We start from the raw sequence: 21,197 nt of genomic DNA, 5'->3' as shown, positions 1-21,197 counted from the left end.
GTCAAATAAATAAATAAAATCTTTTAAAAAATGCTTTAAAAGACTTAATAAGGGCCTACATTAGTGTGTAGCTTTAAAAACCATTATCACTCTGGGAATAGGCAAAATTTTCCTGTATCGGGGTAAAAAGGTTGCTGATTTTATTGATGGGGAAACCACAGGGAATATATACTTTTCCTAGACTCCACTTCCCCTTCCCCACAGGAACTGTCTCCCAGATTCAGTTTATAAACAAATCATCTAGGAGGGGGTACAGGGATGCCTGGGTGGCTATCAGTTAAGCATCTGCCTTTGGCTAAGGTTATGATCCTAGACCTGGGATGCGGTCCTGTATTGGGCTCCTTGCTCAGCAAGGTGCCTGCTTCTCCCTCTGCCTGCTGCTCCCTTTGCTTGTGTTCTCTGACAAATAAATATCCTTTAAAAAAATTTTAAAAGGAGGGGGTACAGACGGGTATCTCGAAGACCTTAGATAACACAAAACTCTTCCAGAAAGAGAAATGGCAAGCCACTAAGCAAAATAATCTAAATGGCAGTGGTAGACGGCCTCCACTAGGAAAACACAACCTTCTCTGCTCTAACATAGCTGTTGCATTCCTGAAAAACCTTTGCTCTACATTATCAAAGAAGAAATCAGAGACAATCTTTCAATTGAAAAAAGGAGTTAAGGTTAACCCTGCAACAACAAGGTTATTTTTCCTGCAGCAATTTCAGTTTAATAAAAAACCAGCAGTATTAACAGTTGTCAGTGTTGTTATTGTGAACTAGAAATACAAAATGGCCGACAGACACAATCTAGAACACATCCTTACGCATTCTTTAATTCAGGCCTGTCTTCCTCCATCATCTTCTGCTTCTGGCATAGTGCACAATCACCAGTGTTAATAGAAGAACGTGACATTATACAAAGCAGCTGTATCTACTTCCACACTCACCAGCCTAACTGCTGATTATGTTATAACTGACAGCAATCAATATAACACATATTTATTACTTTCAATTAGTAAGGTGAAAACTGATGGTGTGCAGGAAAAATGCCTTATAAACTACTAAATTAAGGAAGATAAAACGGACTCAACTCAAAGTTTTTCCAAGAAGAGAAAAGAAGAAAAAAAGAGAACGGGATGGGCTCTTCCCAGGGCCTTTACCATTGACCAAATGGAGAAATTAGTTGGGGAAAAAAATTACTTACAGGATCCAAACCTTCTTTCTCTAGTTTGGCTTTCTCCAGGTAGTAACTCCTCTCGGCCACGCTGAGGAGCCTCCAACTTTCACTAATCTTCTTATTGATCTCAGACTGAGGGAGGTGGGGGAGTTCCTGCTGCACTTTCAAGTAGATGTCGTAATAGTATAGAAGGTAAGCCGACCTAAAGGAAGGAATAACTTAAGGTCTTCCCTCATTCAACCAGTGAAGTGTCAAGGTTTGCGAGTGAAGAGGCAAAAACCTAGCTTTTCATTTCAAAGCATTTATCTAAATAGGGACTGAAGCAAACAAACATTTAAATAATAGCCCTGCACCTGGGTGGTTCAGTTAAGCAGTTAAGCATCTGGTTAAGCAGTTAAGCTCTGTGCCTGATGAGTCTCACAACCCACTCCCTGCTCAGCAGGAGTCTGCTTCTCCCTCCACCCCTCCCCCCAGCTTGTGATCTCTCTCTCTCTCTCTCATATAAAATCTTTAAAAAAATCTTTTAAAAAGAAATAAATGAATACATAAATAACAGCCCCATCGGTGTACAGGAGGATTCTCCCTCCAAAAACCTGGAAGCAAAGCCTATCTGACTTACTTTTCCTTGGACCAGTTTTTCTGTAGGAATGATCGGCTCTATAGGCAAGTATGAGCAAAGATAAACAAGTACACTGCCATCCCACTCTTGGGGAAAGGTTACTTAGGGGCCTAATCACAGTCTGGTTATCACCCACATGCTTTACTTCTCCACAGAGCCTCTGGTCATTTCACTGGCCAACAGCACCTCCCCAGGGCTGAGAAAGGAAGTAAATTAACTACCAAAGTAACCCAAAAGTGGTAACTTCAGCAAGAAGTTTTAGAGTATTCAGTTAAGAGCGAGATTAGAGCTATAGCATGGATAATCTTTATAGTTATCATTGATCTATTACAATTCTATATTTTTATGAATTTCATATTTTAAATGCTTAAACATCGATAATGTTAATAATAAATAACATTACTTCATTTGTACATAGCTTCCACCATTTGTATGGTACAATTTCCTGTGACAGCAGGAAAACATGATCAAGATCCGGCCAGGAATAGCAACTGCTGGTATCAATCCACAACTTCCTATTCCCCATCTCCCTCACCCCACAACACACTGTCCATCCAGAGACTTCAACAATGGATATGGCACTCTCAATGAGTCTGGATGCAGCCGGCAGCCTAAAGTCTTCCTCAACACAGCTCTCCAAGCAGCTTGTGTTTATAAATGCTAGCTACCAAAAGGTGTTGGCTAACCTGGGTTTCTTGGCCTTTTCTCCATGTATTTTATACTTTTTCTTCTTCTTGGGTGGCCCAGGGGAGGTATAACAGTAGGCTTCCTCAATTTCCTCCATCACGACAGTTACCTCAGTACCATCATATGATGCATCCATGGCTAGAGGAAAGTCAAACACAAACAGGTTTCAAGAATCTATTTTCCTAAAGAGGACAGTAGCCACTTGATCCAACGATCTCCTATCTCTGCCAGGGCCTCAAGGTTCAGTCATTTCCCAAACTCAGCAGATCCTAAGAAGCACTGGGCGTACTTGATAAACATACAGATCCCAGGGTTCCACCTCAGCTCTTCTAAATCAGAATCTCCAGAGGGTATGGAAATCTGTATGCTTAACAAGTGCCCCAGGTGATTCCTCTGACCCAGCAAATTTAGGACCACTAGCTTTGACAGCTCATTTGCTTATATTCACTCCTGGGATATAGTTATTAATCAACTCAAAGATTAGCCCCACTTTATAACAATTTCATATGGTAAAAGATGAAAAGACGAAATCTGGCCAGTAGTCAGAGGTTCCAGACCTTCTCTCATGTTTCATTACCTTAAGCAAACTGCTTCATTGACTCATTCAGGTATTCATTCAGACATGCAGTAAATACTTATATGTAAGAGATTCTTTACACCCTGCCAGTTTCTGTGACTTTGAGCAGATCCTTTAGCTACTTCAGGTTCAAATATTTTCACATATAAAAAGACAGGTGTTCTTCGGCTTAGGTCATGATCTCAGGGTCCTGGGATTGAGCTTGGCATTGGGAATCTCTGCTCAGCAGGGAGCCTGCTTCCCTCCTCTCTTTCTGCCTGCCTCTCTGCCTACTTGCGATCTCTGTCAAATAAATAAAAATCTTAAAAAAAAAAAAGATAGGTGTCTCACCCACCTTACCACAGATTTATAGCATAAGGCTCAAAGGATACCACAGATATAACTCTATTTGAGAATGCCCAGGTGCTACACAAAAGACAGGGCTCATGAGTAAAGATGAAAGATCTATAGCTGAAGTGCTTCATGATCTGCCTAAGGCCACCACACCCAAACAGGTACTTGAAAGATTTTTTTCATTCAAAAAGCCGACTTTTTTTTTTATATGACACTCTCCCCATTTCCACTAGCAACCCTCGAAACCAGCACTGTTCAATGACCTTTCTGCAATGATGGAAATGTTCTGTATCTGCACTCTCCAATATGGCTATCAAGCACCTGAAATATGGCTACTGTGACAGAGGAACCAAACTTTGTTTTGTTTAATTGTAATTAATTTAAATTAGCCACATATGGTTAGCGACTATGGTACTAGACAGCTTAGGTCTAAACAGTAATCTGACAAACATTAGCTCCCTGGCCTAAGAAACAGAAAATGAACAGCTTTTCCTAGAAAAGGAAGGCATTAAAAAACCTGAATGACTAGTTCAATAAGAGTTAGCTTATTTGTGGCCACGTTCTCAGTTGGGAGTTTTACCCAAAAGACTCAATCCTTGGAGGAAGAAAGGTTCCAGAAACCACTTCAATTTAATTAGACAGAAATGATATACTGTGTTTGCTCTTGAAAATCTGTCGGAAAAGAACTTGGGATTCTGGGAAGATGGAGTAGCAGTAGATACAGGGCAGATCTGTGTATTATAAACCCACTCACATCTCATTTAAACCTCCCTCTACAAATTATGAGGTATCTGGTTAAGGTGTAATGAGAAAAAGAGCACTGCTTGTTAAGCAAGGAGGCCTGCCTCCAAGGCTCAACTCTAACCATGTGATCTCAGACAAGTCTATACTACACCCTGAATTTCAATTGTTCCTCCCGTGAGAGGAAAAGGCTGAAATCAGTAGCTCCTAAGTCTGGGGGAGGCAAGAATACCTTTTGAGAATGTTGTAAAAGCTAAAAACCCTCCCCTAGAAAATGTAGACAAGCAACATGTCCCCTATAATTTCAAAGATAGTCTCCAGTTAAAAATACACTATTCCTAAGGTTCTTTCTTGTTGTCATCTCTAATGATTTCTCTTCCCATTAAAACAAATAAATCCTGCATCCTGTCTCAGTGCAACCCAAGAAGAGAACATAATCCACAACTTGGTTAGGTAATAGGCCAGTGCCTTCACAGGGTAAGGGTAGCTAGAATTCAAATCAAGACTATGTGGCTACTATGCTTTATTTATTTATTTTGCCCTTAATAATTGACTTCTTAGCCCTTGAGAGTGTTGCAGATAAGCAGTAACTGCAGAAGAGCATCTGTAAAAAATGACATGTAGAATTCTAGCACCCAGAGCAAAACAATTTAGGAAGCAGACCCATTACAACCACCTTGGGGTGGGGGCAGGAAGAGACTACCTTGTTTTTTGCTTGCTTGACTACTCCCATTTTAAGCCTAAGATTATTTTCAGACCCTAGGCCTCAGTTCAGCAATGCCTCCCCCCGAAAAGGCAGAATAATATAAAGGTAAAAACCAAGGTCTGTGGAAAGCAAAAAAATCAAGACTAAGTTACACATTTTTATAGCACCCGCACAGAGCTCTATGACCTTGAGCAGCCTACTTATTCTAAGCCTCAGTTTTCTCTTCTGTAAAACAGGACTAAGGGCAGTAGTTGAAATTTGAGACACTTTCACTGTTCCATCAGAGGCGCCTCAAAACCTCGGGTGATGGCCTTTGAGTTTGTCTAGGGGTCACGGCTTGTCTTCGGGCTAGTTCCTTTCCCTCTCGGTTTTAGATGTCCCAAACGTACCGAATGCGGCAGCAGAAGACTAATAAGGCTTACTGGTCCTACTCTGTGGAAGGGACAACAGGGCTCAGAGAGCCGCAGCATCCGGCTCGAGATCGCCCAGCATTTCCGCGGCACAGTGCAGCGAGGCGCTCGAGGGCGGGACTTACCCTGAGGAGCGTGCAAGCCGCGCGGCTCACATTCCCGGAGGCGCCCGGCCCTGGGGCTCGACGAGGGGGCTGGCCGGCGCAGTCGCGCTCCCCGCTGTCGGCGAGAGGCGGCTCCAGTCGTGACAGCGGCAACAAGGAAGTGGAGGCGAGGGCTCGCGCGCGCATCCCGGGGGCTGGAGGAGCCCCGGCCCCGCGGCCCCGCCCGGCGACACACGGCGCGGAGTCGCGACAGCTCCTCTCGCTCCCCCTTCTCGGAGTCGCGATATAGGGTCGTGGAGAGCGGGTATGGGAGCACAGGCTCGCTCCGCAGGCTCTTCACCGACGCCTGCCGAGGGCCCCGGGGGTCAAGCCCCGGGGAGCCCGAGGAAGACAGCAGGGACACGAGCGTCGCCGCAGCACCGGTTCGGCGGCGGCAGCCGCAGCAGCAGCACACCTCAGATCGCCAGGGAGACCCTTCCCGGCAGCCCTCGCGGCGCTCCGGAAGCGGCCGGCTGCGCGTGACTGCGTGCGTCCTTTTGCGCATGCGCAACAGTTCAGCCTTCGTCGAGGGGCGGGCCCATAGGAACTGCTTAGATGCTTAGAGGGGACTGATAAGGCGGACGGACTGTTTCCGGCTAGAGGTTCCGGGAGGAGGAAGCTGCGGCCGCCCGCGGTGGGACGCCCAGGCCGCTTAGCCTCGGGGCATTGCCGTAGGGCGCTCAGGTAACTGGGACGGGGCTGTGCCGAGCGTAAGGGGTCGAGGCCCCGCCTCACCTCTCAAAGCCACGTCGGGCCCTGGGGAGCCCCAGCACCACCCTCTCAGCACAGTGTTCAAGGCCAGACTCCAGCCCTGTCCAGTCTGTCCCCGCTCGTTCAGCGCAGGGTTCTTGGTGCCGCATCAAGCCGTCCTCCTCACCCAATCGGTCCTTCCCGCCGTCCCACACACAGTTATGCTAGTGAGTTCTGGAGTGATTCAACCTGAGCCGAATCACCCAAGTGGAGAGGCTCTGGAGTCGGACAAGAATAGTATGCCGTTTTCCCGCCAGTGTCACAGATCGTTCCACATTTGTACAAGTCCTTGCACGACCCTCACTATCTTGCAAATGTATTTTTTCCAATCTGCGTACTTTTCTCTATGTGCCACTGTCACCAACCTCGTCGTCACCAGTATCTCCTCCTGGACTGATGGCGTTTTTTCCCACCTCCCCTCTTGTCGCTCTGCAGTCATTTCTCCACACAACAGGCAGATTGATCTTTTTGCACTGTAACTGATCCAGTCGCTCCCTGCTTAAAACCTTCTAGTGTCTTTTCATTCGCTTAGAATAAAATACAAGCTTAGCTTGACCTAAAAGACTTTGGCTTGTCTCTTACTTCATTCTCTTTCCACGTCGCCTCTCGATACTGGTAGTTCCCGGAACAGGGTGTATAGTACTCTGTAGTGTTCAGAACACTGGCTTCGTGCTGAGTCTCCTTGGATTTGCATCCAAGTCCTGCCATGTGTAAGCTGAATTAAGCATGTAAAGGAACAAATTAAGTTTATGAAGTAGATCTTCAGTAATTGGTTTCCATCTCCTCGGTTCTCATCTCACTAAATGGCACAACCATACATTGGGTTGCTCACTGCTCCAGCCAGAAATCTAGGATTTATCCTTAAACCTTCCTGCACCTGATATCCAGTCCATCAGCAAGATCTGCGAAAATATCGCCCAAACTGGCTACTTCTTACCACATCCACTGTAACTCTAATCCAAGCCACCATTATCTCACATCTGGACTCCTGCAGCAGCCTCCTAACTAGTCGCCTGCTATTTCCCTGACACCCTTCAATTCCATTCTTTACATAGCAGTCATCTTTCTCCTTGATTAAAATCCTTCAGTAGCTTCTCTTTGCATTCAAATTAACATATCCCAGCTGTCTGTGGCCTACAAGGCTAGCTTCCTTTTATCTTCAGATTTAGGGCCACCTCTTAGGAAAATGGATTTTACCCTTTAGGTTCTCCACTTTGCAACCAAAGGACTCCTTCTGAAGTGCAAACCTGATCACATCATTCAAATAAACAGACCTCTGTGGCCTCTTACTGTCCCAGGATCAAGCTAAAATTTTATGATTTGGCTCTTGTTCTCTTCTCCAAAGACTTTTTTTCCTGGCTATACTGTCTTGTTTTCTATAGTACTTGATTGCCTTTGCACATATTTCCTTCTATCTCATGAACTTCTAGTTGTTTATACTTGAAGGCCCAACATCAATATTGTTTCCTCTTTGAAGTGCACTGCCCTTTCATGTCCCACCCAGTTGATCATCTCCACTGCTCAATTCTAGTTCACAGTACTTTGTAACCTCTTTTATAGTTTTAATGCACTTTAGTGTTTGTCTTCCCGGCTTCCCTGATAGGCTTCTTTTTTTTTCCTGATAGGCTTCTGAATGGTGGGCACTATGCTCCATCCGTCTCTGGATGGCTGATATTGAGCATAGTGCTTAGCACATAGAGGATGCCAAGAATGGATAGATAAATGTGTGGAGGTGGTGGTAGGAGTCAGCCCTTGCAAAGGGGCAGTCACAGCCTCAGGTCACAGCAGCTTCTCTTGTCCTGTGAGGACTCTCATGATAAAATGTCTTCGCAGACAGTTACAAAAACTGCTTCTGCCTGATCATGGTTATTTCCTTCATAGTCATAGCACACTCTGTAATTATCTTATGTATCTGTTCTCTTTTGGCTCATCTTCCTCCACTGTATTGTATATTTCCTAAGGGCAGGGACCTTGACTGTGTTGTTCATCACTGTATCCTTACCATGTAACACCTATGAACACCAAATGAATGAAACATATTCCCACAGTGAAAATCCTTCCAAGGCAAATAGTAATAGAGCTTTAAAGACCTCATTTTGATGGAATATCCAGCAGGACTATGGAGTTACAGAAATGACACTAATTCTGAGTCAAGAAATCCGAGGTCTATGAGCTTGGATAGGCCCCTTCTCTGAGCCTCAGTTTCTGTTATAAAATGAGCCAGATAATAATCCCTTTAATTTATACAGTGCACTGCTATTTGCCAACATCTTTTACCATCTATTTTTTCAATCTATTCCCACAGTAGACAGAACAGACATTATTTTTACAGAAGCTTGGAAATTTTAAGTGAACTAGATTCTCTGTAATGGTGGGCACTATGCTCTGTAAGGTCTCTTTTTTTTCAAACATTCTGTGAATCTGTATAAGTAATCCCTACAAGTCAGTAGTATGAATCCTATTTTCTCTTGACTTTGGCCTTATATTATCATTTCCTAGTAGGATTTTGAAAAATCTGACCCACCTTTTAGAGGGAATCCATTATCTCTGGTTCCTGACAGGAACTCCACATTCTCTCTCCTCAGTTTTCTACACTTGTGGCAAAACAAGCCTAGAGGAGGGACACACTCAGCCCTGGTAATTGTGGCCCAGCACTCATTCTGTGAATATGGCAAACAAGGGGAACAAGAAGCGTCGGCAGTTCTCCCTGGAGGAGAAAATGAAGGTGGTGGAAGCTGTAGACTCAGGAAAGAGGAAAGGTGATGTGGCAAAAGAATTCGGTATCACCCCTTCTACCTTGTCTACATTTTTAAAGGATCGCACCAAATTTGAAGAGAAGGTACGGGAGGCATCTGTAGGACCCCGGCGGAAAAGGATGAGGAACGCTCTCTATGATGACATTGATAAAGCTGTTTTTGCTTGGTTTCAAGAAATCCATGCCAAAAACATTCTTGTGACTGGGTCTGTCATTCGGAAAAAAGCACTAAACTTGGCCAACATGCTTGGCTATGACAATTTTCAAGCAAGTGTGGGTTGGCTGAACAGATTTAGGGATCGCCACGGAATTGCTTTGAAAGCAGTCTGTAGAGAGGATAGTGACAGATTAATGAATGGTCTAGGAATAGATAAGGTTAACGAGTGGCATGCAGGGGAAATTATAAAACTGATTGCTGACTACAGCCCAGATGATATCTTTAATGCTGACGAGACAGGAGTATTTTTCCAGCTGCTTCCCCAGCACACGCTTGCTGCTAAAGGAGACCATTGTAGAGGTGGCAAGAAAGCAAAGCAGCGGTTGACAGCACTCTTTTGTTGCAATGCTTCAGGGACTGAAAAAATGAGACCATTGATTGTTGGTAGGTCAGCCAACCCACACTGTCTCAAGAACGTCCATTCCCTTCCTTGTGATTACCGAGCCAACCAGTGGGCATGGATGACGCAGGATCTGTTTAATGAGTGGCTGATGCAAGTGGATGCCAGGATGAAGCGGGCGGAACGCCGCATCCTCCTGCTGATCGACAATTGCTCCGCTCACAACATGCTGCCACGCTTGGAAAGGATCCAAGTGGGGTACCTACCCTCTAACTGTACTGCCGTCCCGCAGCCCCTGAATCTCGGCATAATTCACACCATGAAAGTGCGGTACCGAAGCTACCTCCTGACCCAGCTCCTCCTCAAGCTCCACAGCAGTGAGGACCAAGGAAAAGTGGACATCGGGCGGGCCATCGACATGATTGCAGCAGCATGGTGGTCAGTCAAGCAGTCTACAGTGGTGAGATGCTGGCAGAAGGCAGGCATCATCCCCACGGAACTGACAGATTGTGACACAGAAGCAGCAGCCAGTGAACCAGAGGTAGCCATTGAAAAGTTATGGCACTCTGTGGCTCTTGCCACCCGTGTCCCCAACGAAATACATTTCCAGGACTTTGTCACTGCAGATGATGACCTCATCATCGCTCCAGAGCTGATAGACACAGAGGTCATCCAGGGCATGGAGGATGCTGAAAATAGAGATGAAGCTGGAAGTGAAGAGGAGGGGGAGGTATCTTTACCACTGCAGCCAAAAATCACCATCACGGAGGCCATCTCAAATGTACAGAAACTTAGACAGTTCCTTTCCACTTGTGTAGGTGTTCCTGACACCGTTTTTGGACAGCTAAATGGAATAGATGAATATTTAATGAGGAAAGTGACACAAACTCTTGTTGACTCCAAAATTACAGATCTCCTCCAAACAAAATAACGTAGACATTAATTGCCTCTTTTGATTTAGAAAATGTAGTTTATAAGAATAAAGTTTTTAGATAGGTTAATGAACTTAAATTTTAAGCAATATTATAATGACAACATTCCAGTCCTCTGAAATAATCAGGAAACTTCCTTGAATGAAGTTTGACAAATATGTGTGTTATCTTTTGATTAATCAAATGGTCTCAAAAGTTGTCTGCACCTTAGGATCTCTTGAGCATCTTTAAAAAAATTTCTAAAGCCCAGGCCTTATCCCAGACCAATTAAATCACAATCTATAGTTAGAGGTCACAGGCATTAGTAGTTTGTGAAACTGCCCAGGTCATTCCAATGTGCAGAAAAGTTTGGGAATTGCTGATTTGGCCAAAGGAAAATCGAGCACACGGTGGGGTAGGAGCCAACCTCTTGCCAGTAAGTCTAGCTTAGTGGTTTCCAAATGTTAGCTCACTTCAGAATCACTTGAAAGGCTTGCTAAAACACAGATTGCTGGGCTCCACCTCCAGTTTTCTGATTCAGTGGGTATTAGATGGGGCCCCAAAATTTGCATTTCTAACAAATTCCCAGGTCCTGCTGATGCTAATGTGGTCCAGGATCCTTACTTTGAGAACCACTGGTCTAGCTGGATCCTAGTACTTCTCTCTTCAGCCAGCCGGCCATCCGAATACTCCCACTCACTATCAAAAAAGAAAAGAAGACGGGGGGGGGGAAAGCATTAGCACTTCTTATTCCAGATCTGTTAACTCCTTTCTGCTGATTTGGTAACTCTAGAATCTTCTTAGCTTTTCTCTTGAATGCTGCTGCACCAGCTAGCCAAGTAGTGAGCAGAGGTACATCTGTCTGTGCCCAAAGAATTAGCAGGAACCACCTAGAGTAGGAACACATCTTGTAATGCTTATTAGTCAGAGGGAGCTGGGGCACAGGGGAATACGAGGAGAATTAAAAAGGAGATAGGACACAACTTGGGGGCCTTATATATCAGAAAATCCTGGGAAAGGACATATAGCCCAGTGTACCTCTCACTTTCCAGACAAGGTGAGAGGGAAGTCTGTGGGAGAAAGGACACGTGTGACAGGATTTGGATCGTTCCCTATTTGGATTATTCCACTTGTGAGTAATCCAGCCTGTACTTTGTGACTAACATGAAGGCACACTGTTTGCCTTTGCTAAAATTACTTCACCCTTATTCCTTTATGTTTGTCCTGCAGAGACATCTGCTAGAGCAGAGTTGATCTTAAGTTATTTAGAACAAAATAAATTTATAATCTGATTTATATTGAAGTTTTTCTCCTATAAAGAAGGCATTTTTAATATCCTTTATAACCCTAGTATCTGTTTCTAATATGCGAGATGAGTGTCTTTCATTTTTAGAAGGTAAATACAGTACCTGTCAGTGTTGTAGTGTAGTTCCCCCATCCAGTACAGATTAATTTTTTGGTTATTTCAGAAACCCATAGAAATTCAGTTATTTTTCTTTCTATAATCATTTAACTGAAACCCTAAAACAGATTAATGATAGACTGCTTCCGTGTTGAACAAAACAACAATTTTTTAAAAACCCCAGCAGATGTTTAAATGGATTTTTGAAATCTTATTTTGTATATTTTTCATTTTAGCAAACTAGAATAATTTGAACCAAAAGTACTATACATATTTTAAGTCCTTAACACATAGGAGAGGAAAACTGTCTTCTGGCGAAGTCCTGTGGTTCCATGCACTGTCAGCACCTTTACTGCTGTCATTTTGTGTCAGGATTACTAATATAACTTTGAATTCCTTTGTTCACCTTTCTGCCCCTGAAGTGCATTTGGCACATAATGTTAAATCTCTTGACATCATGCTATTTCCCCTGCCCAAGTGTCTGTGGTGGCTCCCAAATGCCTAAAATAAATAAATAAATAAAAACTGGATTATTCAGTTGAGTTTTAGCACCCTCTAGAGTTGGTTACAACCTGCATTTCCGCTTGCCTGCTCAGTACCATCAGTGCCGCCCCTGGATAAGGCCCTGGAGAGCACACACTGTATCTGTGTGTGCTTGCATGCCTTCACCGGAATGCCTCTCCTGCTCTCCACTAAGGCAGGCCTTTCAGGAACTAACTGTGGAGTCCTCTTTCTCCCAGCTTTTTTTTAAAGACTTCAGCACCTGCTCCAGCCTTCCCTCAACTCCTTAGCACTTTTTGTCTCTCTACCACTTACCTAAGCACTTAAATTTTTATCAGTGTCCTGTGGCTCTTTGAGTAGACTGTAAGCTCCAGGGGAGCAAGGACCTTTGTAACCTTAATGGTGCCTAGCACTGTGCTGGGCACATCATAGGCACTTCAATAAAGAGTTGTGTATAAACTGATACATACATTAATGGGTGAACACCACCTTTCTTTAAGGCTGAATGAAGCATTGATTCTACTTGAAGATAGGGTAAGGCTGTCCTCTGTAAAAGAATTTGCAAATTTTTCCACGAATGTCATTGCCTCAACTAGTATTCCAGCCCAGGTTATCTATCATCTGTTCTTTGATAGTGAGGAATTCCAATATATAAAGTTAAGCCTATTTCCGTCCACACAAAGTCATTGTAGGATTTACACACACAAAACTTTGGTATGAAAGGCTTCATTTAAGTGCCTTGCACATAGTACTATTCGGTAAATATGTGCTTAAACTTGTTTAAAAAAAGAAGTCTCACGTTCTTGACTCATTTGATGTATCATAATGAATTAGATCCTTATAGATGAAAATCATATCCAGAAGAGAGAGCTTTTATAGTCTGGTTTACATTGGCTGAACAAACCTTTGATTCTGTCGGGACATTAACGTTTTATTTGTTTGATACTTTTGTTTTCTAAAACTAAAAGAAGATATTATCCCTTCTGAGTTGCCTGTCTTCGTCAGGCCCTCTGTGGCTTCTCCCTGATTCTCTGGTGCCTCTTGCCCCACTTGAGGATTTAGTTTGCCCCAGCTGACCAATCCTCTCTGTAAGCCAGCATTCTGGAACTAGAGATTTACCTCAGCTGAGCTGTTATGAAGATAAAAAATATATACCTGACACAGACTAAGTTCTATAAATGCTATGTCATTAGTACCCATCCCTATTTGAAACTTTACAGGTACTGTCTAGAAGCAGGGACCTCCTTTTCCAGACCTCCCTTTCACTAACAGATCTTGGGGTTTAGTGTTCCAGAACCACCAAGGCTGATCATTAGATAAAACTCAAGTTTTCTTTGCCCTGTTCTTAAGATGGGCTCTTTGATTTAAAAGGGAGGAAGCTAAGAATTGTTGCCTGTTACTTGCCAAGCACCATTTTACTCCTTATCATTTAATCTTGACAATTAATTGTAATGCAAAAGTACAAATAGGCTCAATCAATGTATTCTAAAATTGCCTATTAACTGTTCATGCTACCAGAGGCCATACTTCTTTGAGGTGAAATGTGGTAGCATATTCTGGCCACCAGAGGGCAGAGAGAGATTACACAATAGAGACAACTGGCCAACCCAGAACACTTAGAAGCAGCCATGTTTAATTTCTCTGACATGGTAGAGACTGAAAAGGAAGACAAGGAAAGATAGAAAAGACATAGAATGTGAGTCCTGTTCAGGCAACTAACTAAGAAACAATTGTGCCTTGGACCACCTAATCCAACCGCATTACACACCTATCCCTTCACCAGAGACTTTTTCCAATGTATTGATAACCACAGGCCATGTAATTGACCCAAGACAGACATGCTCTGTAAATGAACCAGTTTTAGAGAAATAAATATCCACCAAACGTATCCATGCTTAGTACTGATACCCACTGCTGGCCACAGAGGCTCTAAGGATGAAATACACAGCCCTATCCTCAGGGAGTCCAGTTAGCAGATGAGATGGAGAAGGAAAAATAAGAGTGGTAAATGCCATTTTAGAGAATATGCAGAGATGAGGTCCAAAGGAGACTCTGCATGAGAGAAGAGGAATTCAATAGGAAATGTTGCCAAGAGCAAGGGACTTTAGTAAGAAGTATTTGGAAAGAGTAGAAAAGTTTACACATATGGGGCTGGGAGGCTATTCCTGGAAGAAAGAACAGCATATATAAAGGCCTAGGGCAGGACAAGATGCTGAAGATGTAAGCAAGGGCAACTTTTTTTTATTTGGGTTTTTTTTTTTTTTTTTAAGATCTTATTTATTTGACAGAGAAAGACACACAGAGAGAGAGGGAACACAAGCAGGGGGAGTGAGAGAGGGAGAAGCAGGCCTCCTGCCGAACAGGGAGCCCAATGCGGGGGCTCAATCCCAGGACCCTGAGATCACGACCCGAGCCAAAAGCAGACACCTAACAACTGAGTCACCCAGGCACCCAAGGGCAAACTTTTTAAGGTCTTATTGGCTATAGCATTGATTCTGAACTTACTCTGAAAACACTGGAGAACCACTTAGAAGTAACAAAGGTCTTTTTTTTTTTTTTCTTAAAGATAATAATCGGTAACTAGTGTGGAGGCTGAGTTGTAGAGAAATATATTAACTAGGTAGACTGTGGCATAGTCCTGAAGATAAATGAACACTGAGGGCAAGAAAGAGATGTTTGACTTGAGAGTCTTACCAGGTAGATGGATTTGAAGAGGAATATTCTAAAATCTTCCAAGTTTCTGGATTGAGTTGCTGAATCATGCCATGATCAAGATGGGTTAACAGGGGAAGAGAAGATGAGTTTGTATTCTATGTGAGGTGCCTCTGGGCATCCAGCTGTTACTGGACAGCTCTGGAGATTTATGTATAGATAGATATGCTGGCTGGTGTTCTGGAAAGGCTAGAAATCATGTTTGGCTGCCATCATCACACAGATAACAAATCAATTGAGGCCATGGATGTAGTCATCTGGAGAGAGCTTATAATGCAAAGTATTCATGACATGGGGGGCCATGAACCAGCCTCCATATAAATCGTGTGTGTGTATACATACGAATGTGTTACTTCTCCAAGAAGAGCCATACTTTCATCAGGCTCAATCAGATCTGAAAATCCAAAGCTTAAGCAATGGTGCTAAATGAGAGAAGAGGCCAAGGACACAAGCACTGAAAGGAGATGGGGAAGCAGAGCCCTCCAAGGTAGCTGGAGAGATGCTGGAGAATGAGTGTGTGAGGCACCGCACATGGCTCCGGGTCCCGCGTGCTGTGTGCACACATGGTAAGTATACAGGATGGTAAAATTTGAAGGGCCCTTCGAAGACCATTTAGTCCAACTCCTTCACCTGCATACAAGGTGGTAGCCTCAACTTACTGATGACGAAAAGATGGCTCAAAATTCACTTACCAAAATTCAGAGTTAGGAGTAGTAAAACATGAGCCAGTTTGGGGTTTTCTGATTCCCACAAGGTACAGAATAGTAGTCATGCAACATGAGAACTGGACAGGTCCTCAAGCAATCTCGTGCTCCTCCCCTCTTCATTGATGAAAAAATTGAGTTCCTGAAGGATTAATGTACTCACTCAGGACAACAAAGCAAAAAAGGAAAGAAATGCATATCTTTATGCATTATGTCCTTCTATAAGGACAGATCCTCTTGTTATAGTTGGGAAAAATTAATGACTGAATCACTCTCCAAATGTAAAGCGATGGTATTCCAAAGCTCACTGGTGACCTATGTGCATTTCTTAGTTGCACTTAAATAATTTAGACACAGAGTAGTATTTTATTAGCACAACAATTTATTATCAGAAATGAAATGACACCTCTAGATCTCAGCACATATAGTATCTTACATAATAAACATGAATTTACCCTCCCAAAAGAAAAACAGTTGCTATTAACCAGCCCCCACCCCCACCTCCCACAACAGGCTGCAACCCATCAACTCATCTCCATCCCACAGGTTAAGCCTGATTTATATGGAATGGCATCAAGGCACTTGCTTTAATTAAAAAAGAGTTATGTGGTATAAAACATGTTCCTAAAGGTAATTAGCTGTGAATAATTTTTTTAAAAGGAGCAGTTTACTTTTTTAGGGAATAGACAAAACTGAGAATTTATGTTCATTCATCTGTCTTGATTTGTATATAAAATTGCAAAGGAGACCAAAAAAACATAGTATTTTATATGGATTGGTTTGTTCCCACTGATTTTTGAGAAATCACAGCAGCATCAGAACTCAAATAGTGATTTCCTAACTGATCTGAATGGAAAAAGCATGAGCTTTCTGATTCCCAATATCTTATTATTTTAGGGATGGGGAATGAGGAAGAAGGGTAGAGAACTTCCCTAAAGTAAGGTCATTAAAGCTGCAGTTAAAAACCCTTTTTGGCTAAGGCTGCTTGTCTATTTGCCAACCAAAAAGCCTTCAGTTAGAAAATTTTGTCATTGGTATTTTGTAATAAGATTATAATTACCTGGCCTTTTTCAGAGCCATAATTCAGGTCTAACACAGGTACAAGTTTCCACTATAGGCTTGCAAACATGGTATCTCAAATAAAGACATTTAGTGTCCTTCATTATTTTAGTTTTCATAACTCAATTTGTCCACATTTTATGTCATGAACAGAAAAATGGAATACATACCTAAAAAAATCCACTCTTTAGTATATTGCTTATTTAACTTTTCCAACTGTAACATGTTTACTTAAAAAAATGTTAGGTGCAAAACACTTTTAAAAATAATAGTCCTTCAAGGGGAGATGGAGAGGAGAAGGGAGTTGAGGGAAATTGGAAGGGGAGGTGAACCATGAGAGACTATGGACTCTGAAAAACGATCTGAGAATTTTGAAGGGGTGGGGGGTGGGAGGTTGGGGGCACCAGGTGGTGGGTATTGTAGAGGGCACGGATTGCATGGAGCACTGGGTGTGGTGCAAAAATAATGAATACTGTTATGCTGAAAAAATAAAAAATTAAAAAAAAAATAATAGTCCTTGTCAGAATAAAAATTACCTTATAAAAATAAATCTTCCCCTACTCCCACATCTAAATTCTCCTTCACTGGGGGCGCCTGGGTGGCTCAGTGGGTTAAGCCGCTGCCTTCGGCTCAGGTCATGATCTCAGGGTCCTGGGATCGAGTCCCACATCGGGCTCTCTGCTCAGCAAGAAGCCTGCTTCCCTCTCTCTCTCTCTCTGCCTGCCTCTCTGTCTACTTGTGATCTCTCTCTGTCAAATAAATAAATAAAATCTTTAAAAAAAATAAAATAAAAACAAATAAATTCTCCTTCACTAAAGTTACTAACATTTTTTTAAAAAACTAAAATGTACCTTTAACTTACAATGTTTCAATAGTATTTCACGTTAATAATAACAGGCTATGATAACAAAGCAGTAGGTTTATTATTTTGGCATGTTCCTTTATACTTTTCACTCTTTTTTTTTTTTTTTTTTTAGGATTTTATTTATTTCAGAGAGAGCATGAGCAGAGGGAGAGCCAGAGGGAGAGGGAGAAGCAGACTCCACTGAGCAGGCAGCACAACACAGGGTTCATACAGGGCTGGATCCCAGGATCCTGAGATTGTGACCCGAGCCAAAGGCAGACACTTAACTGACTGAGCCACCCAGGCACCCTCCATTATACTTTTCATTCTTATATTAACACTTGGTGATTCCAATCTTGATTATCTAATGAAATCTTAATACAAAAGAAAAAAAATCCAAATTAGTTCAAAGCCTAAAAGCCTTCTGGATCTAATTTCCTCCTCCTTGCAGTTTTGAAAACCCAGCTTCAAATTAAGGCATCACTAGAACAGATAAAGAAAACAGAGGGAAAAAGAGAAAAACCTCAAAGAACAGAAAAACGAAACAAAGCCTAAACCCTGCTGAGTGGGTTTTTGCCATCTCACTGTGGAATCATTCCCTGAAGAGACCAGGAGGACCCATGCCTCCTCCTTTGCCTCAGTTGCCGGTCTCCTATTCAGACCTCGGTCCAGGCTCAGCTTAGCCCCTCCATAAAGCACCTCCAAGTGCCCCAGGTACTACTTAGGAGAGTTACTGTATAGCCTACCTACTAGACTGAGTACCAGAGTCCCAGGGCCTGACCCAGGGCCCTAGATCCCTGCACGGGTCTCAGCAAGTATTGAGTTGTTATCTACACAGGTGCAGAAGGAACCTATAGCTCATCTGTCACAATACAGAGAGGAAAACAATTCATTAATAACATTAACAAAGATCCCAGAGCTCAAATTTATCATCGTAACTTCCAGACTCCATTTAAGTTCCCAAGAAATTCACTGCGTTTTTCTCACATTTATATTAAGAGCAGGGCTAACACCCAGGCAATGTGTTCTTCAGCGACAAACTGTTAGGAAAGTACGCCTGCAGAGAGTAACTGTTCGTTGAAACATATTCATTAGCATTGGAGTAGTCTAATGAACTCATCTAACATCTTGATATATGTTTAAAGATCACCATGTATCATACTGGAAATTTACCCAAATTTGGGTTTCGACGACTACTATTGGTTTTTTGGTTTTTGTTTGTTTCTTTTTAAGATTTTATTTATTTATTTGACAGACAGAGATCATAAGTAGACAGAGCAGCAGGCAGAGAGAGGAAGGGAAGCAGGCTCCCTGCTGAGCAGGATCAGGACCTGCGGAAGGTAGAGGCTTTAACCCACTGAGCCACCCAGGCACCTCTCAATGACTACTATTGTTTAAAAGCTAAATTGCACTATTCAGATTTCTTTTCCTTTGGTCCCACTCAAAAAAAAAAAAAAAAAAAATTTGTCAACTAGACATTTGTTACTTTTACCACCATCGTAGGCTACAGTCCCTCAGTCTATGCTCCAGAGTAGGTCAGTTGCGCCTTTGCCCCAGCCCTGGGGTACCACACGCTCTTCAGCTCCTTCAGCTTTGGTAAATCTGCCCTCCCTTTCTAGAAACAGAACCCAGTTCTGACCCTGCTGTCAAATTAAGGTGTGGCTCCTATTCTTCCTCTCCCTACTGCTGTGTGAGGCTCTGGGGATTGGATCCTACTCAAGTGGATCCCTCTCCTTTCTCCCCCATTTGGTCAGAGGCTTTTTCAATGGTGTATTCCTTTCACTCCTCTTGAATGTTATCCTTTCTCTTTCTGTGCCCTGGAATACCCCACCCCTCCGGCTCTCAGAGTTTTAACCATCAAGAACGTAGACACTACGTTTCAATTAAATGACCGTTTGAAGATATTTGGAATTTTATACATTTGTTAATAAGCAATGAGAAAATGCTTCCTTTAGACTCTAAAGTTGAGGGTAAGCAAGATATTTTTGTATCCATAAAGTGTGTAAAATATCAGCTATTAACTAAAGTCCAAGCCTTGAGCAAGAAAAAAAAAATGGAAATAATGGTTTTGTTGGGGAGTTAGATTTTGGTTTCAGATTTGATTTCTTTAAATACTAGCAATCAACAGTGTGTCAGTTTAGGAGGGCCTCAACCCAAGCAGAGAAGTGAGGTATAAATTCTAGTGAAATCTTAAATGTGTTTACAAGTGGATGCCAAAAGTAGATTCTTGTTTGCTTGCTTGGGTCGAAGAGGAACAAACAGGAACACAATTCAAGAATCTGCTAATCGCATGAACCTCCATAATTGTTTATATCCTCATATGGACAGAGAAGTCAGGTCAAAGTCAGATCTTGTTCCTCCATTCCAAGGCATTTTCCAGATTCTTTGGACACTTTTTTTTTTCTTTTTCTTTTTCTTTTTTTTTTTTGCTGTGCTAGTGTTTGCTAAATGATAGGGTTATCTTAAACATGTACTCACTTACTCTCTCTCACATGGCATTAGACATCTGTAATGGTCTGGATTCAAACCTGGTTTGGCAGGGTAGTTAAGAGGGATTAAAAACAACTAACCAAACACTGTGATTTCACTATTACTATTCCTAAAACTGGATAGAAAGGGCAAGTAGTGGCTAAAACCCAACAAAAGGTAGGGAAAAAACCAGAAATAACAAATAGCACTTAATAGTTCTGAAATTCTAGACTTAAGTTCTAAAAGGATGTCAAAATTTAGTACTTATTATATTTAACCACGAAGTCAATCACTTCCAAGACAGAAATCTGCTTTTTTTTTGAGAAATAGCTTTGTTTTAATAATAGAAAGGCATTTTCCATGTAAACAGATGGGCAGAGTTCTACCAATAGAATAGCAACACTTGGGGATTTTTGGAGCCAACAAGGAAGCTAAATATGTTTAAAGGTGTCCCACTCCAACAGATGCCCTACACATAGGGTTTGCTTCTCATAAATATTTAAGTTGTTTAGAATGTAGTAGGAGGTTAAAAAATGATTTGCATTTCTATAATTATTATTTTGCTTGTGTTAGTGTGGCTAAATGTTTCAAGCTCACATAAATTAGTCTCCTAGTCCTAACTTTGGAAAACCTGTTTTTTTGGTTTTTTTGCCTATCAAGGTCCACATACAGAATGGTAAGATTTTAATGTCGGACATTCTTGCTTTTAAAAAGGAACTATTCCTGTGGCCATAACCTGTGGCCAGCTGTCATAAATAATATACAAAGAAGATGGGATGTATGAATGTGATGTTTCTAAATCCTCCTGCATACTAGTTTTAGGTAACGCAGAGAGTTAAAAGCTGCCACTGTCATCCGTATTTATTGTACATCAATAAGGTGCATGGCAGTAAGCATTTAGCTTTGTTTTCGGTAAAACATCTACCAATTAATTATTGATGTTCTTTTGGAAGCATCTTATCACTTCCATGCACTCCTTTCCATTGGTTACAATAAAATATTCCTGCAAGAGTGAAGATGAATAGTTACCTTCTACTTGAAGAAGCCTGTCAATCCCCAGGGACCCTTGCTAAAATGCCATGGGAAGGGAAAAAAAATTCACTGCTAAGTAAACAAATCTTAAAGGAAACCATCAATAATTCCTTTTTCCAATCC

General features: G+C 42.2%; 2 protein-coding genes across 4 annotated transcripts in view; one reads left to right on the top strand and one right to left on the bottom strand.

Annotated features, from left to right (window-relative positions):
- Window positions 1-5,808, bottom strand: part of HMGXB3 (HMG-box containing 3) — a 44,947-nt gene extending 39,139 nt beyond the window's left edge. For both annotated transcript variants that reach the window (XM_047730608.1, XM_047730609.1), the window contains exons 1-3: window positions 5,361-5,808; window positions 2,468-2,606; window positions 1,190-1,364 (exon numbers count right to left, since the gene is read on the bottom strand). In XM_047730608.1, the coding sequence (XP_047586564.1) occupies window positions 1,190-1,364; window positions 2,468-2,604 (312 nt within the window). In that variant the 5' untranslated portion in view covers window positions 2,605-2,606; window positions 5,361-5,808. The remainder of the gene's footprint in view (window positions 1-1,189; window positions 1,365-2,467; window positions 2,607-5,360) is intronic.
- A 21-nt stretch (window positions 5,809-5,829) lies between these two features.
- Window positions 5,830-11,076, top strand: TIGD6 (tigger transposable element derived 6). Of its 2 annotated transcripts, none has more exons than XM_047730616.1 (2): window positions 5,830-6,062; window positions 8,714-11,076. In XM_047730616.1, exon 2 carries the CDS (start codon window positions 8,797-8,799, stop codon window positions 10,369-10,371), a length of 1,575 nt encoding a protein of 524 aa, XP_047586572.1. In that variant the 5' UTR covers window positions 5,830-6,062; window positions 8,714-8,796; the 3' UTR covers window positions 10,372-11,076. The 2 variants fall into 2 exon arrangements, with proteins under 2 accessions (XP_047586572.1, XP_047586573.1); XM_047730617.1 differs by having other exon boundaries at window positions 8,690-11,076.
- Window positions 11,077-21,197: the final 10,121 nt, after the last annotated feature.

Source organism: Lutra lutra, chromosome 5 (assembly GCF_902655055.1).
Source record: "Lutra lutra chromosome 5, mLutLut1.2, whole genome shotgun sequence".
NCBI lineage: Eukaryota > Metazoa > Chordata > Mammalia > Carnivora > Mustelidae > Lutra > Lutra lutra.
Note: the sequence above shows the minus strand (reverse complement) of the source record. Positions and strands in the feature narration are given on the sequence as shown.

Excerpts from the sequence above, each read along its gene's own strand:
- TIGD6 (XM_047730616.1), top strand. The coding sequence starts at position 8,797 with ATGGCAAACAAGGGGAACAAGAAGCGTCGGCAGTTCTCCCTGGAGGAG.